This window comes from Trichosurus vulpecula, chromosome 4, assembly GCF_011100635.1.
Source record: "Trichosurus vulpecula isolate mTriVul1 chromosome 4, mTriVul1.pri, whole genome shotgun sequence".
Taxonomy (NCBI): domain Eukaryota; kingdom Metazoa; phylum Chordata; class Mammalia; order Diprotodontia; family Phalangeridae; genus Trichosurus; species Trichosurus vulpecula.
Genome location: NC_050576.1, coordinates 296,229,185 through 296,246,896, shown reverse-complemented (window position 1 = coordinate 296,246,896; position 17,712 = coordinate 296,229,185). Strand labels below are relative to the sequence as shown.

The following is a 17,712-nucleotide window of genomic DNA, read 5'->3' as shown; positions in this document are numbered from 1 at the left end:
GATAAAGCAAGAAAGTTAGGCTCTCTCTGAAAGATTGTCTAAATATATCTTTCTTCCACTAAAAGTCAACTACATTCTACAAGTCAGGAAGAAAAGCTCTGGCATAATGCACATTTTTGCTAAACCATAACCATTGTAGGAGACTGTTGGGTCATTCACATGGTATTGGTTCAGATCTAAGCCTAAAAGCATAAGTAACCCAAGTTTTTTTGCATGTTAAGTAAAGAACTTTGACCAAGGGCCAGTACCCCATGCAGATGGGAGCACCTCAGGAAAAATGCTTGGCATTGCTCTTGGTCATGCCTAAGTGTCTTATGCAGAAGTATCAGGCACGCTCTTGAACCACCACTTTATATCTTGGGACTCAGAACTACCTGTTAGCCCCAGAATACAGAGGGGTAGTAAGTGGTTTTCCTGAGGTCAAAGATAGACTATATTCATCAGTAGAACTCATTTCTGGTTTGAGCAATCTCAGAGGGGCACAGAAATATTCTGAACCATATTCTCATCTGATGGAAGTCCCCGGGAGAAACAAGCTGTAACCCTGCTTAACAACATGTGGGACTCTGGCCAATCCTCCCCACAGGCTCCACTGGGTACAAATTTGGTGCATTATCTCTATGGCAACCTGAGTCAGGCTACTGAACTTTGTGGCCATCTAAATTTTACTCTGCCAGCTTCATTTTTGTTCAATAGCTTTTCTAGGATTCAGTCTTTTTATGTGCATGTGCGTGTGCGTGCATGTGTGTGTGTGTGTGTGTGTTAACTTTCCTGCTGTGATTCTGCTTGAACTTTTTTCTCTTATAACTTCTATTGCAACTCACTATTAAAACCCTACCTCCAATTAAAAAACTAAGATGTGTTAGTCATTGCCTGACAACTGTAATTGTCCTGTATAGACAAGACTGGGCTGATTTTGATGGGCATAGCAGAATTGGCAAGGCAGGGTGGAATTTGCCTTTAAGTCTAGCCAGGCTAATTAATAAACCGTTTGAGAATATTTACATGCCAGGCGAGATTTGGTATTTCCACCCAAATTGCACTTTCATAACTCATAACTCAGTAGTAGTTTCGGCATCCCTTTGTACTTGCCTGTATTCTTGAAAGCATGTGTGTGTTTCTTTTTTTTTTTTTTAATTAATTTTTTACTAGTGTGCATGCTTCCCACCTAGCAACACTCTTCTATGTCTCTCCACCAGGGGGCACCCTCCTACCAGGGACCGAGCCCACAGTGGACACGGTTTCAGTGCAGCCCATTCCAGCCTACTGGTATTACGTTATAGCCGCAGGAGGTGCCGTTCTGGTGCTGGTTTCCGTCGCATTGGCCCTGGTGCTCCACTACCACCGGTTCCGCTTTGCGGCCAAGAAGACCGATCACTCCATCACCTACAAAACCTCCCACTACACCAACGGGGCCCCTCTGACAGTGGAGCCCACCTTAACCATTAAACTAGAGCAAGACCACAGCTCGCAGTGTTGAGAGTGGATCAGTACAGAGGACAAGGACAGAACCCAAAACAAAACAAAAACAAACGAAAAGACTTCAAATGCTGTTGCCTCGATTTTGCACTTTTTCCTCTTCGCCTAGTCTCTGTGTGGACTACTAGACATCTCTTTCTAATATCCTTAAGCCCCTCTATTTTCTACCCTGTGCTCTTGGATCCCATCTCACCCATTCTCCCAGTGTTGGGGTTCGTTGGGTTTTTTTGTTTGTTTGGCTGTTGTTGTCAAGCAAAAATAACTATAATGCTGCATCGTGGATTATGAGAAAAGCTATGTACCCTCCTTCCCTTAATCTCCTCACAACCTGATACAATCCAGCCACCCACCCAGAGACTGATTCCTAAATTTTTTTTTTAGCCTATCCCTTATACCTCCCCTCAGTGGGCAGTCTGCCAAGAAACTTGATGGGAAAGCCTAGAAATGTGTGTGTGTGTGTGTGTGTGTGTGTGTGTGTACGTGTACATATATGTGTGTATGAGTGTATGTGTGAGTATCTTATCTATGTACGAGATGGTGTGCGTGTGTGAGAGAGAGACCAATTCAATGTGTGTGTTCAGTGAGGGCCCCCTTTCAACTTATCCTTCTTTTACTTCTCCTGGGGGTTCTCTTTCATAAGAAAATAATATGCTAGTTTGTTTACTTGGGGGAAGAAATGGAAGTTTTTTGTTGCCTTATCCAGCACTGGATGTGTTTCTGTTGGCTGTCATTATCATCTCTGGGTACCTAACGAAATAGAGAGGGCATAAAAGAATGGCACATGGCCTACCGACCTTCCTGACCCAAGAGAAAGGTTCCCCTCAATGGATTCACAGGCCCTTTCTTAGTGGATACACAGCACTATCTTAGAGTGATGAGATAATGCAGAGCCATTGGGTGCTGCCACCCCTGAAGCAAGTCTGCTTGAGTTGCCTTATAAAAGAAAAGCTTGTAATGAATGTTTAGCTTTTATTAGTTAAAACCAGCCTTGGAGTAAGTCATAAAGAACAAATCTGAGATGGGTGTTGAAAATGCGGTAGTTAAATTGGAGTGGAGGAGCAAGAAAAAAGGGTTGGAATATTATACCTTAATTCTGCTCACCTTAGGAGGGGAATTGATTGAGTCCTATGGAAGGGCAGGGGAATGAAAGATGAGAGTCCCCTCCACCCCTTCTTTGGTATTATACTGAAATTTTGGTGGCCTACCTTAATACTCAGATGGATTTGTGTTCTCATGGATCAAAAGTTTCCTCTAATTATGCAGATATAATTATGTCCCTCCAGTGTGACTCTTATCCTTGTCCTCCCATCAGAGAGGGTCCACCCAACATGCCAGAGGCTTTCCTCACTTTCTCCTGATATCACCAGGGTACCAGTAGAGTGCTCTGACTGTATCCCTGTCAGCCCCTGGATTACAAAGCCATCCACCTGAGTTAAAATATAAGAGAACTAGAAAGTAACCTTTTAAAAAATTTACCAATGTGCTACTCCTTAAAGCATCAGGTGGCACCTGGCAGATGGACCTTATTTTGCTGGCCTATAAAATCCAGATGTTGACTACATCTTAGAGTAGCAAGTGTGGTGAACACGATTCTACCATTGCCCATTAAACCATCTAAAGCCATGTGGAGAAAGACATAACTGAGAGAAATCACCTAATGGTAAAATAGTGAAATGGAATCTATATCCAAGTCAAGATGGTTTTTTTCTGTTTTAATGTCTCTGCTTATGTTGTAATGCAGCCCTCTAATTATTCATCAGATGGGGAAGCAATGGATGGTTCCACCAGTAGGACAATTTGTAGTCATCATCACCTCTTTGGGAGAAGAGAGACATTCTACTCAAAGATGTCTCCTTAGCCTCTAGGTAGCCACCAGTACACAGAGCTAATGAGTGTTCAGATGCTTGGGAGACACAGAAAGAGATTCAGCATTTCTTCAAAATACCCAGCTCTGCCTCTAGCCAGAAGAGTGATTCTTTAGGATTAAGTGTCTTTCATCCTTTGTAAAGGAGGATGCTTCCCTTCTCTTTACTGCATTTCAGAAAGCAGCCTTAGCTGTACTTTTAGGCACTCCTTTTCCAATTTTCTCTACTCAGTAAAGGAAAAGATAGAATAGTTGAGCAGAAGGTGTCTTGAGATCTCAAGAGGTTTTCTCCCCTCTCAAAAGTCCTGATAGGAAGTAGAGGTGAGGTGGGCAGCTGCATAACATGTGATGTGGAGGATTCTGTTGTGGTTTCCATGTTAGCGGTAGATCAGAAGGGGTTTGGCCCAGTGAAACTTCTCTTCCTGTCAGTGAACAATTTGGGCCGATTTTGTTTCATGAGGATGTTTGATGCTTCTGAAGGTGCCCTAAGAAGATGATGAGTTAGGAAACACCACCCAGAAAATCCAGCCAGTGTAGTGGCTGGCTGACTTTTCATATACCCTCAGAGATTTTCCCTTCTTTAAAAGAAGAAGACAGCAACTTTGTGAACTTTCTGCATCTTTATCGGATGCTCCATGTGGGAAAAATACATCGTCTTTATGCACATGTCAAGGTAGAGTCTATAGGAGTGCTCTAGTCTTTGTGAATTCCCATGATGTACTTCAACTGGGGATGTCACACCTCTCTCTCTCTCTCTCTCTCTCTCTCTCTCTCTCTCTCTCTCTCTCTCTCTCTCTCTCTCTCTCTCTCCCCTTCCCCCACCCCTCTTCCTTCTTAGTATTTTCCCTTCCTTCTTAGTAATTTTCAGGTACTGTGCAAAAAGGCGGGTTACTCTACAGATGTTAAATATATGCCACAACCTGAGGCTTTCAGGAGTGAAATTATGATTCTTAATTCAAGTGGGGAATGGGGTGGGGTGGGTTAGGGAAGCTAACCATGCTTTAAAGATGATAAGGTACATGAGTACATGCATGTTTTAGTCCAGTTGCATCAGGATTGAGAGATATGAGAGCAACTGACAGAATGGCACAGATCAGGCTTGTGAAGATTTTCCCACATGGAGGTCCCTTGTCAGTATCTCCAGCTCTTGAACATTAGTGAGATGGAAACCTTTGTCTCTGAGGTGAAGTTCCCTTCCTTGTCATTATATTAGCAAGTGCTATCATATAGTCTTTGTCCTAGGGCAAAAAAAAATTTGTATGGTTCCCCTTGCTAAAACATGATACTGGAAGTGAGGTGAAACCTAGTCTTTGCCATGCACGCTCCCCACCCCAGCATTTTTCTTTAAAACCAGAATTGGGCAGGAAAACAACTAGTAACATTTCAGAGGTTGGTACAGATACCCTCTCTTTCAAATGAAACTAACAGACAAACAGAAATAATAACTCAAATTACCAAAGACAAACCAAGAAAAAATCACTTCGAGATTTTTACTCCCAATTCCTACTCTCTAGAACTGTGACATCCCCTTGCATTGCTCAGTTGCCTGTGCGTGAAAATAACTTGTGGACATTGGAAATTATTTGAAGATGTATTGTGTGGAACGTAATAAAATGATGATATTTTTATACAAACATCTGGGTTTTCTCTTCCTTGCCTGTGAGAACAAAGTCAGAGTGGAGACTTTGAACAAATTGATGGTTCTGAAGTTAACATGTTACTTTCTAAGCTACAGGGCATTTCTGTGGGAGGTAGGTGGGTTTACTCCTCAGGGCTGAATGCCAACTTTTCATTCCTTTATTTTTATAACTCCTTGTTAGGAATTTCATCCAATCTATGCAGCTGAGCCAGCTTTTATGATCGGTGTGGGATTTTGCAAAAGTTGCTAAGTGCTAAATTGCTAAATGTGATCCTGCGAAATTTCTCTTGATAGCAAAACCCTAGAGATGGGTGGTATCATTTCATAGGGCCCCACAGGAGGGGGGCTGGCAAAGCTGAGTCATACTCTCAGGTCTACTCAGAGGGAGAGCTACCTTTGGGGAAAAAATGGCAGTGTTTTATTTAACTCTCTCCCAACACATGAGCATCTCATCGAATCCATAAAGTGGTCCTCCCTGGACCATGGCTGATGGTAAATGTACTAATCCACTTTTCTAAGCAAAATATTCCCCTTACAAAAGAGATAACCTAAGGCTGAAGTGTGTCTGGAGCCCAAAGAGCTTCTGGGTTGCATTTTCAAGAATTTAAAGTGGAGGCTAATAAAAGGACAACAGTGTCCCTATTGAAATAAACATGTGATACACACAGCGGTTCTTAACCTGGGAGCCATGAACTTGCTTTAAAAAATATTTTCAAAATTATATTTTTATAAAATTGATTTTCTTTGTATTTTATTTTATGCATTTAAAAACATTCTGAGATAAGAGTCTACAGGCTTTGCCAGATTACCAAAAGTGTCCACGACACAAAGTAGGTTAAGAACTTCCGTAGGGGCTTTGATATATCAATAGTATCTTAATCAGAAAGCCAGATCTTCAATGGCTAGCTATTTCACCCAACCCTCCTCTTTGGCACTTGGAGGCTCTGGCCATCTTAATTATAACTCATAGGTCATAAGAGGTAGAGCAAGACCCCACTGTGAGGAAAGATAGGCTCACAGCTGGCAAAGTTTAAGGAGTTGTTTCTAGATCGGGATCAAGGAGAAGGCACAGAAGTATTTGACTGGTAGTGAAAAGTAATGAGATATTTCTTTAATGTAGGAGTTGTTCTTTAGGGTTCAGGGACTTTAGGCATTGTTTTTGAGTATTCCCGAACTCTGTGCAGATAAAGGGGAAAGAAAGAGGTAGTTATATTTCTGCCAGGTCTTCTCTGTCTGTCTGTCTCTCTCCCTCTCTCTCTCTCTCTCTGTTTAACCCTTGCTCTAGAACACAGATTCTTATGGGGCCCATGAACTTGTTTTGAGAGCTGTATTTTAATATAACTGGTTTCCTCTGAAATCCTATTTTATTTGATGCATTTAAAAATATTATTCTAAGAAGGGGTTCCTAGATTTTACCAAATTGTCAGAGGGATCAATGATACAAAGAAGGTTAAGAACCCCTGCTTTAGAGAAATATGAAATATTTCTTATGAAATATACCTGTCTGGATTTTGAACTGGTTTTTTGAAACAAGTTTCTGAAGGCCCTGCAAATAAAAAGCATAGTTCACTATTAAAAAGGAAGCCTTCCTCCCCAAGTACATAGACATAAACTTAATATGTGTGCATATTGCACGTGCAACTTTAAAATATAGATACAGACACACCTCTTATCTAGCAATGTAGAATCACAGCATAGAACTGGGCAAAACTTTGGGAATATCTGGTTCATGACCCTTATTTTATAGGATGAAGAGATGGAATCCTAGAGAAGTGACTTGTTCTAGGTCGTAGAGCTGATGATTGGCAAAGGTAGAACTTGAACACAAATCTTCTGACTTCTAGTCAAGTGCTTTCTCTACTGTACTATAGCTCAGCATTATTCATGTGAGAGACCTTAGTAAAAGCTATTGGCTGCTTGCATGTCTAGATATCCTAGACTTAGACAATGATATCAATATGTGTGATATATATTACATATAATATATGTATGATACATATGTCCACATATATGTATACACATACATCGTGGAGAGGATTCTTGTTCAGGTACAGGTTGAATAAAATGGTCTTTGGGGTCTCTTCCAGCTTTTGAGTTCATATCCTCAGCAGAAAAGAAAGATCAGAAAATTCCGTACTGTTTGCCCTTCAGTTGCCAAGGTTAATCCATTTTTAACCAAGATGCTTTGCTTTTAGTAAAACTCTGTGTAGCCATTAGTAAAGGATAATGTTCAGATTTTCATGAATGCATTTGAATTTTGTTTGCATTTTACAAGGACCCAGGCTCGATCAACCCTTTTCATGACTGACCTGTGATCGAGTTCTAAGGTCTTTTACTTGAATTTGTTCATTATTCTTCCTCCCTTGGATGTTAGCTGGATAGTTCTCCCCTTCTTTGCTCTAATGTCACTACCACAAAAGGACAAAAGGCCTTGAGCCCTGTGGGATTAAACCCAGACTGCAGCACTGTTGTAGGTAAAGCATTCTACAGTGTGGTTTTTCAAATTCTGCCAAAACATAAATATTATAGTCAGAGTTTCCAAGGATTATAAATCTTGGGCCACAAGTCTCAGAATAGCCTTTTCCTGGCCTTTCCCAGTTCTTTATAGAGTTATACAAGAACTGAGACACTGCTTGTTTTCAAACCTGTTCAGATACTGAGGCTACAGGAAGTATATCCACTCCAAATGGTGCCATATTTGTTTTCTTGCCCCTTCCCACAGACACTTGGGTTGTTTCACACAAGTACTGACTGCCCTCCCTGTACCCTGGGGTGAAAAGGCCTGCATTTTAAGTGTTGATTTGTAGGGATTGTGCTGAGGCACAAGCCCAAATGGAGCCAAAGATCAGTGGTTGCATATTTTTCCTTTAATTGCGCAGATCACCAGGGCTCCCCCAGCTATAATTTGCCTTTCATCTACTCCAGCAACTATCCAAAGAAAATACAACATGAATGGGGGTGGGGAGGGGGGCCCTAGAAGGTGAGGGAAGGGCTAGCTAAAGCCAGTGGCCTTATACAAAGAAGAAAAAAAAAAGAACCTGCTTTAAGTCAATAAACTGAAAGCAAAGAATAATTTAGAATTTAATTAAGCCTTACATATAGCCTGAACCCAGGAACATATGTAAATGGGTAGGTGAGATCCATAGACCACACTGCATTTAACAGCTTATGGGTAAAATCAGCCTCTGCTGCCAGAAAAATTATAAGCCTATTGGCCATTTTGAAGGGGGCTCATTTGGGGCTCATTTGAACATTGAAGGCAAATAAGTTTTGGAAAATTTCAAAGAGCAGAACTTAACAGGACAGTTCTAGGACAGCAAAGAATCGGGTTCTGATCTGGCATCAAAACTATCTCTCATTGATATAGCACCTTGCCAGGTACAGAAACTTAGAAAGAAATCACAAAGAATGCTGGATGGCACAGTGTGTGGAGCACTGGATTTGGAGTCAAGAAGACCCAAATAAACCTGCCATCTACCTAAGTTCCCTTACCTGTAAATAATAGCACCTTCCTCACAGCTCCTAGCACATAGTAGGCGCTATATAAATGCTTGTTTGATAACCTCCTTCCGCCAACAATCGTATGAGGTTATGAGGTTATGGGGGGGGTGGGGGCGGGGAGTGTTGTGGATCTATGATTTCAACAGTGTGGTGAATTCCCATTGTGGAAATCCCTTTTCTACCAGGGCAGATCAATAACTCATCTTCAGTTTATAGTCATAGAGAGTTGCCTGTGAGTGGGTAAAGGGTAAGTGATTTGCCCGGGGTCCCACAACCAACATATCTCAGAGGCAGGACTTTGAATCCAGATCTTCAGAGCCCTGTCCACGATGCCAAGCTGCCTCTCCTGTGAGGTAGCTTGCACCAGTATTATTATCTCTGTTTTATAATGGACCTTGAACCCTGAAAGGTACAGTCCCAAAATCAGTGTCAGAGGCGAGACTGGACCCAGATATTCCAACATTGGCCCAGTGCTCTTCCACTGAAGTCTGTGGCTTCCCCACCCAGCCCATTTAGGGCAACCCAAGAATCATCTCCTGCCTAGTGTGTGGTGGGCAGGAAGCTGAACTTCTAAATGACTGTTTGTTCATATTTTTTGTGCATACTGAATTCTGAGTACTAATACCACTGAAATACAGCCAGACCAAGTTCCATCTAGTGAATACTAGAAAAGGATCTTGAGCATTTTGGCCACTTGCAATGCTAGAAGAAGGACTGGGATTGGGGAAAAAAAACATGGGTGGTTCCAGTACCTTTTTTGTGAATTCCTTTTGTGGAAGCTTCCCTGGCTTCTTTTCAGATTCAGCTAAAATCTTAACCTGTGAGAAGTCTTTCCCAATTCCCCTCAGTACTGGTGCCTTCCCACTAAGACTACTTCAAAGTTATCTGTATATATCTTGTTTATACATAGTTGTTTGTGTGTCTCCCCCATTAGAGCTCCTTGAGGGCAGGGCTGGTTTTTGTTTTTTCTTTGTATCCTAAGTGCTTAGCACAGTGTCTCGCTCATAGGAAGTGCTTTTTGGCTTGACTGACGGAGTGGGTGCTGTCTCTAAACTAAAATAGGTTCCCCGAATCAGAATATTAGAGTTTTGAAAGGCTTTCAATATGATCTAGTTGATTTCACAGATATGAGACTGAGGATCGGAGACATGAATTGTCAAGGGGAGACATAGTGGCACATAACTGTGCATGCATACATGGATTTAATGAGCCACCCAGCCATTTAGAGACATAGAGAGAGCCTGGTGACTAGATCATAGACTGAGGGCCATGCACCCTCTATTTCTCCCCTGCCACAATGGTTTGGTCAAACCACATCAATTCTGAGACTGTCTCCATCTGAAAAAGGAGGTTTGCATAGAATATTATCCTGAAGGGAGCTTTATTAATGGTGAGTACCTCCCACGGCCTTGCCTTCTGTGGAGCATTTGGCAAGCTTTAACTAATTCAAGGGTCAGGGAAGCTGATTAATATCCTAGTTCTCTCTAGTCTTCCACAGTACAGCCCAACAGGTAGTTCTGTCCCCAACTCTAGGAGACAGGGTCCTGTTCTCCATGATTAATGACTTTCCCTTGGTTTCTTCAAAGAGTGACTGTGCTGTTTCCCTGCATTATTTATTTATGTTCTCTACTAAAAAATTCATGTAAAAAACATTCTTTAAGGTCAGCAAGATGCGGTATGCCGCAGCTTTAAATATTCAAGTGAGCCACAGGTGGACCCACATACTGAGTGAGTGCCTGAGCTTGTGGCCTTCAAGACACCCATGCTGGCCGTGGAAAGGTCTGGCCTTCTGGATGAAAGAAGAAGGTCACTTGACAGAAAGGCTTCAGACTGTGTGTTTACTTTCTGGTGAGGCATTTGTATTTGTAGGAAATGTTGCTACTACCAGACAGCTCTGATGCACAGCAACATACAGAAGAGAAACCAAGGGGCTTGTTAGAAACACTATTTATCCTATCCCTTGTCTCTGTGATGCCCTAAGACTAAGGGAGAACTCCAAAACATGTCTTCTGTAACTTTTGGCCATGCTTATAGCCAAGCATATGTATTATAAGCTTTCTCTGGCCTTCCAAGAATCATAGCCCATGATCACCAGGCTGCAATGCCAGAAACTCAATTGACCCATGTGCAGCCTGACCAGATTAAGATGTAATTGGGAGTCATTTAACAAAATAAATAAAAATACAACAGAGCATAGATAATGTTAATATATGGTTTTCTGGATCAATATGCAGCCCACAGGGATTTTTATGTATGGTTTAGTGGCTCCCATTTCTATTTAGCTTGACACGGCTGGTTTAGAGGTCATCTAGGTCAACCCCTTTATTTGACAGATGAAGAAACAGGTCCAGAGAGGTTAAGTAGCTTGCCCAGCATCATCTAGATAGAGAGTGGCCGAGGTAGAATTAAATTTCAGAACTTCTGACATCATATTCAGAACTCTTTGTACTCTAACAATAGCATCCTAGAATTTGAGAGCTGAAAGGTAGGTTAGAGACAATTTAGGCCAGCCCTCTCATTTCACAGATGAAATCTGAGGTTTAGAGGTTTTCAGTGACTCGTCCAAGGTCACCCTCCTGGCAGCAGAGACGGGATGTGAGCCCAGTGCTTCTGACTCCAAGTTCAATGCTTTTTGCCCTACCCTGAGGTACATGCTGCTGCTGTCTCTGACTCGCTGACACTATATAGACGATCTTAGAAATCAAGCCGTGGTATTAGAACCATATAGATTGTGGAGAGACAGTCAATGCAGAAAGCTATCAGTTGCTTTCTCCCCTTCCTGTGCTGAAATAGGTCGCAATTCAACATAACACTGACTATTAACTCATGTCTCCAAAGAAGAATCAAAAGGGTTCCAAAGGGGGCCCAAAATGATGCAATGAGATGCTTCAGCTGTCAGCGAGTTGTTTCATCAACTATAGTAGGGATCATTAAAATGGCCACTGGGATGTAGCTCGCTCGACTTGTTAGGGTACAGCCAGCCCTGATGATAATGAGGAGGTGGAAGGGAAAGTGAGCAAGGCAGCTGCTTCCACCCTGGTATTATTTAGCTTCCTGCTGCTTTCTGAGTCTTTATTCAGAAGGTATTGGAGTATGAGGTTAGTATGTCTGCACATAAATCTTTTGTTCCCCTGTTTCTTAATCACGGTGGATGGCCTGATAGAAGAGACTGGATATGGGAGAGGGAAGATGTGTTGACTTTCTTATCCCTCTTTTATAATGATTCCTTTGCGGGAAGGAGGCTGCTTAGGAAGAGGAAGGAAGGAAGGATCTTTTTAGGTGCTTCATAAATATTATCTTATTTCATCCTCATTACAACTCTGAGAGGTATGTACTGTCCTTATCCCCATTTTACAGTTGAGGAAACTGAGGCAAACAGAAGTTAAGTGACTTGCCAAGGTCATGCAACTATTAAGTATTTGAGGCTAGATTTGAACTGAGGTCATCTCATCTCCAGGCCCAGCACTCTACCCACTGTGCCAACTAGCAGTCTCAATGACTAGGTTGGGAGAGCCAGAAGAGCCCTTGAGGATATCTCCCATTAAACTGGAAAGTAAAAATATGCCCGTGGCATCCTATTCTTGAGTCTTCCTTTTATTTGACAAGCATTTATTGAGTGCCTACTATGCGGCAGGCACTGTGCTAGCACTAGAGAAATAAAGACAAAAATGAAACAGTTCCTGCCCTCAAGTTGCTTACCTTCATCATCAATTCTTGACCGTGTTTTTGGGGTCAGTATTAGGGCTCCTGGGGGGAGGGCACATACAGGTAAGTTACTTCAAAAAGACCTAAGAATTCAGTAAGGGTGGAAATGAAGCAGATATGGCAGTGAAAGGGTTGGTGCTTTAGACCATGTCAAGAAGGCCGGAGGTAATAAATACATCCTTCCTGTATGGCTCCCCTCCAGGCCTCCTCCATCTCTCATGCCCCTCCCCCATTCCTGGATCTATTACATAGCTTCCACCATCACCACCAGCACCATACACTACAAACTCTTGTCGTGACTACATTTTGGATTGTGTCCAATGTTCACTTGGCCACTTGGGGAGGAAGATAATCAGGGAAATGGGGAATAAAACCCTTTGTTCCTGTGATCATTCATTTGATACCAGGCTGAGAGCCTGGAGAAGAGCTCACACCTGGACCATTTGTCTGCTTCGTGCCTATAATAACACGTCCAAACAGGCAAAATCTTGTTCAGTTGTAACCTGGGGTGTTTATCAACAGTGCCTGAACCCTGGGAACTAGCAAACAGCAACTTTTGGCAAAGTTTGGTCCTTGCTTTAAATATGTGTGCATCTATATGGATTAAAATACGCGCATCGAAGTATTCACATGCAATTGTATATGTGGAAGGAGGGAGGGAATGTTCTTGCTCTTCTTTATTTTTGAAGATTGTTGTTATTTAAAACTGAAAAAACCAATGCATGGCCTACCTCCAGGCTAGCCCCAGGCAGAACCATGAAGCTGATGATGTTGGTCTCTGGCTGTCCTAAAATGTCTGAGGTCGAAAGAAGGGTAGAGATCATAGGATAATACTTTGTCAGAGCCGGAAGGGACCTTAGAGCTACTCTGAAACCACTACCACCACTACTGTCATATCCCAGATGAGAAAATAGAAGCCATACAGAGAAATGAAGTCATGTGCTCAAGGGGACACAACTCATTAGAAGCAGAGTCCAGTAAAGGATCTGGGTCTCCTGATTCTTGGCCTAGTCTGTTTTGTCACTGTATCACACCCACTACCCACTTGTCCACAAGGAAACCAGGGCCCAACTCAATTGGAGCATCTTGCGATCTTGCTGCCATAGTAAACTCTTCCCTTCTCTCCCCCAAACCTTTTGCCTTCTCTGGGAATAGTAATCAGATGAAAGGTAACACCCCTACTAGGAATGTTTCTACTAGGAAGGGGTGTAACTGCCTAATGGCCATCCCACAGCTGCTATAACTCCCCAGACCAAAAATCCCTTCCTTTCACAGCCTTTACCTGTTCGTGTTTGTGTTGTCTCCCCCTTTTAGAATGTAAGCTTCTTAAGGGATGAGATTATCTCATTTCTATCACCAGAACCTAGCAAAATTATGTGTTTAGTAAATGCTTGTTTATTCATTCGTTTTTTCATTCACTCAAAGAGAGTTAAAGAAACTTGTAGTCACTCCTACCAAATTTTACTCATGCTCATCATTGGTAGGAGTCCTTATATCTGATAATTTCTCCATAGATGACCTTTGTTATATAGTTATTAGCTAGGTGGCACAGTGGATAGAGTACAGGGCCTGGAGTCAGGAAGACTCATTTTCCTGAGTTCAAATCCGGCCTCAGACACTTACCAGCTGTGTGACCCTGGCCAAATCACATAACCCTATTTGCCTCAGTTTCCTCATCTGTAAGATGAGCTGGAGAAGGAAATGGCAAACCACTCCAGTATCTTTGCCAAGAAAACCCCAGATGGGGGCACAAAGAGTCAGACACGACTCAACAACAACAAAAGAGATGTTTTGTCCTTTATTTTTGGTCCGTTTTCCAATTAAATTCATCAAGCATGTATTCACTGTCTACCATTTGCAAAGCAGTGAGACATAGTGGATAGAGGACCTACATTAATGCCAGAAGGGTCTGAATTCAAGGCCTGCCTCTGAGCCATAGTAGTTAAGTGACCTTGGCAAGTTACTTAACCTCCCTAATTGCCCTAGGCAATTCTCTAAGACTTCAAACTTCCAAACATCTGCTGATGGGCATTGAAAGAGGGAGTTTTCTCATGGGGTCTGACCCACAAAAGTGAAATAACAGATCTGGACAAAGACTTGGTGTTAAGGGCACAGGGTGAGAAAGCCAAAGATAAAAATGAAAAAACAGTTTTTTCCTTCAAGGAGCTTACAGATAAGTAATTGCAAAATAATTTGAGGAGGAAGAGAACACAGCTGGGGCCTCAGTTAAGGCTTTGTATAGGAGGGTGGCGCCAGTGTGAAGTCTGAGAAAGCTGAACGTTCTAACTGCTAGATGGAGGTGAGGAGAGAGCGTTGTATGGGTTCTATACTAATTGGGTGCCCTCTGCTACACTTAAGGGCATTACAAGGTTTTCTCACAGCCTTTTCTCGTTTTCAGCCCATAATTCTAAGTCCTTTCACATTTTTTCTTAGTTATTCAACTAAAACAACATGAAATAATGGCTAAAAAATCTAGAACAAACTTTCCTAATAATCTCAAACCAAGTTTAAACCTTCTCCCTTCCTTGCCTTTGCCTCCCTGTCCCCATCCTGAAAGGCATTTGGAACATTCCAAATAGAAATTTTCTTTTTCATGACCTTGCTTTGGTTTGGCTGGAACCCAGGTGATAAAAACCCATGATAAAGGGTCTTCTGGTGGTGTTTCTAAAATCAGGCCAAACACAGCTAGTGCTAAATAGCTCCCAAGGTGGCCTGACTTTCTACCAGAGGAGATTTGGCAAATTGGAGATAAACATCTGAACTTTTGGCTTCTTATCGGAACTGGGAAGGAACAAACCGAATTAGGAAAAGAAAGGGCACCACATTTAGCCAATGCCATGCTTAATGCCAAACTGAATTAAGCGCTTTGAAGCCCAGAGACATCTCTGCTCACCCGCCATCATCCTTCATTTTTGTGGCCTCCCTGCTTAGCGTTTCCTGCCACAAACAAAGGCCTCCCAAAGCTGCTTCTGTGTGAGCTCGGCCTGTTCAGAAACTTGGGATAAGCTTCAGTCAAAGATCTAAACAGCTAATGGCTGATCCCACATACATAAATCACTCAATCTCATGGAACAGGCTGGTGGAGACTGCCCAGGATTAGGTGTTGAAATCTCTCAGTTTTTATTTCCAGTTTTACTTCTGGTTTTTCTGTGATTTATCTCCTATCCTATGCTATTCCATCAGGTCAATTTTTTTTTCACAATATGGTACAATAAAGTATAGTATAGTCAAAGCTCTAAAGTCAGAGGACCTGAGTTCAAAACTCCCCTCTGACATGATAGCCAAATAACTTTGGCCAAATCATTGAACCTCACTAGGTCTTGGTTTCCTCCTCTGGAAGTTGAGGGAGTTGAACTAGATGGCCTCTGGGGTCCTTTTCAGCTTTAGATCTGTGATCCTGCAGTTTCTAAAATGGGATAGTGGAGCCTGGCATCCAACCAGCCCCTTCCTGTTGTTGTTCAAGTCATTTCAGTCCTGTCTGACTCTTTGTGACTCCACTTGGGGTTTTCTTGATACTGGAGTGGTTTGTCATTTCCTTCTCCAGCTCATTGTACAGATGAGGAAACTGAGGCAAACAGGGTTAAGCGACTTGGCCAGGGTCACACAGGTAGTAAGTGTCTGAGACTGGATTTAAGCTCATGTCTTCCTGACGCCAGGCCCTATATACGTTGTGCCACCCAGCCCCTTGCAGAGTTGTAAAGATGAGTTCTTTGCTGTCTATCACAGGCATAAAGATGGTTAGACTAAATACAGGCATAAAACAAGTGTTAAATGAACAGGAAAATCTTGACTTTTCACAATGTCTGATCATGCTGTAAAGAAGCAATCCCAATTAGAAGGTGTCTGACTCAAGTCCAGTATCACCCTTCCTTCCACTTCACCTGTTTCTGTTGGACTCATCCCTGTACTTCTGGGATGTTGAGGTGATGGCCCCTCCTGCCTCTCTACTGGTTCCATCCATCCTGGACCGGCTCCTAGGGATTCTCACCCCTGGCCCCTCCCTACCCCAATCCCCATAATTTTTCTGGCCATGGACTCATTTAGCTTGTCTTCTCATAGACTTACAGTGTCATTGAATGTGAGCTCTATAAATCAATTAACAAGAATTTATTGAGACTACTTTGTACCAGCACTGTGCCAGGTGCTGAAAAGAATGAAACACATGCCAGTCACAAGAAACTTATGGTGGGAAACAAGTGCATATTTTTACATATATATATATATGTTATATTATATATACATACATATACATGTGGGTATGTATACAGAGATAATATATAATATATTATAATGTATAATTACATATCATATACCTATATATTATATTATGATAGAGAGAGAGAATGAACATGAAGTTAATAAATATAAACATATACAAAGTAATTCAATACAAGGTAGTTTGGCAGGGAGGACGCTAGTAATTGGTAGAGTGAGGCAAGGCTTCATATAGAAGGTGGTGCATCTTAAGTGATGACTGGACTAGTGACTAGAAGGCAGAGGGAAGGAGGGGGAGTGTTCCCCGCAGGTTAGCCAGCCAGTGTGAAGGTGTGAAGACAGGAGGTGCAATGCAATGGGTGAGGAACAGAAGGAAGGCCATTTGGGATGAATAGCAGATTCTGAAGCGGGGTGGCAATTGCTTTCCTCATGCCCTTACATGTGGGCCTTCACCTTCTCACAGCAGGCTGCCATTATACCATGGAAAGGAAACAAAGCCATGCCATTCTGTCTTCCAAAGCCCTAGTGTGGCAGACCATGGTCTGAAAATACTGTGAATACAAGTTATCACTTTCCCAAACCAAACTGCAAAAATTAAAAATGGCCAAAAGAAACCAAGCTCCCAACTAGACTGCCAGTGTCAGAGAGGGAGAAAGAGCTAGGGGGAGTGGGGATTTCTGAGGGATGAGTTGGAGGTGTCTCTGGGTAGTCTGTGTGGTCTTACAGCATTTGGCACTGTTCCAGGCCCCCTGGGGGAAAGCTCCTTTCATTAGACTCCGTTTGGTTTGTGAATGGATGCAACTATTCTGTTCACTTGTTCAGAAGTGTTGCAATTTACTAAAAGCACGAGAGAATCTATGGCTCTCCTGTAGTTTTGAGGGATTTCCTTGAAGAGGCTAGCATTTTAGCAACCAGATGCTATGAGGTTTTCACTTTGAAGAATTATACTAACCTGAGATGGGCAAGAACCTGTGCTGCCCTCTCCACACAGTGCACTTAACCCTCCTCCCCTCCAGTGGTGCCAACTGAAGGGGCACCTGGAGAAACAATGAAGGGGGGAGGCAGAGCCCCTTTGTAGTCACAGCCTGGAAGCTTCAATCTCAGTGTGAAAAGTCACTGGATTTTTTTTTTAAGTAGCAGCCATTTGGCCACACTTGATTACTCCAACTCTATTAAGTTCCATTAGAGCTGCTCTGTTATTTCAGCTCTTTGGCTCACGGTGGGTCTCCAGTGGATGGTGAAGTGGTGAGGGGGTGAGAGTGAGTGAGGATTGGGGAGAGGGCTTGCTTACCTAGGGAAATAGGATGTG

The 17,712-nt window shown here is 42.5% G+C and overlaps 1 protein-coding gene across 3 annotated transcripts in view; it reads left to right on the top strand.

Moving 5' to 3' along the window:
• NRP2 (neuropilin 2) overlaps nt 1-17,712 on the top strand; it is a 151,170-nt gene that overhangs the window by 120,724 nt on the left and 12,734 nt on the right. Inside the window, exon 16 of one of the 3 annotated variants that reach the window (XM_036754603.1) lies at nt 1,200-1,834. The exons of the other annotated variants lie outside the window; for them this stretch is intronic. Coding sequence (XP_036610498.1) covers nt 1,200-1,480 — 281 coding nt within the window. The 3' untranslated portion in view covers nt 1,481-1,834. Of the gene's footprint in view, nt 1-1,199; nt 1,835-17,712 lie in introns of those variants that run through there. 3 annotated transcript variants of the gene reach the window in all.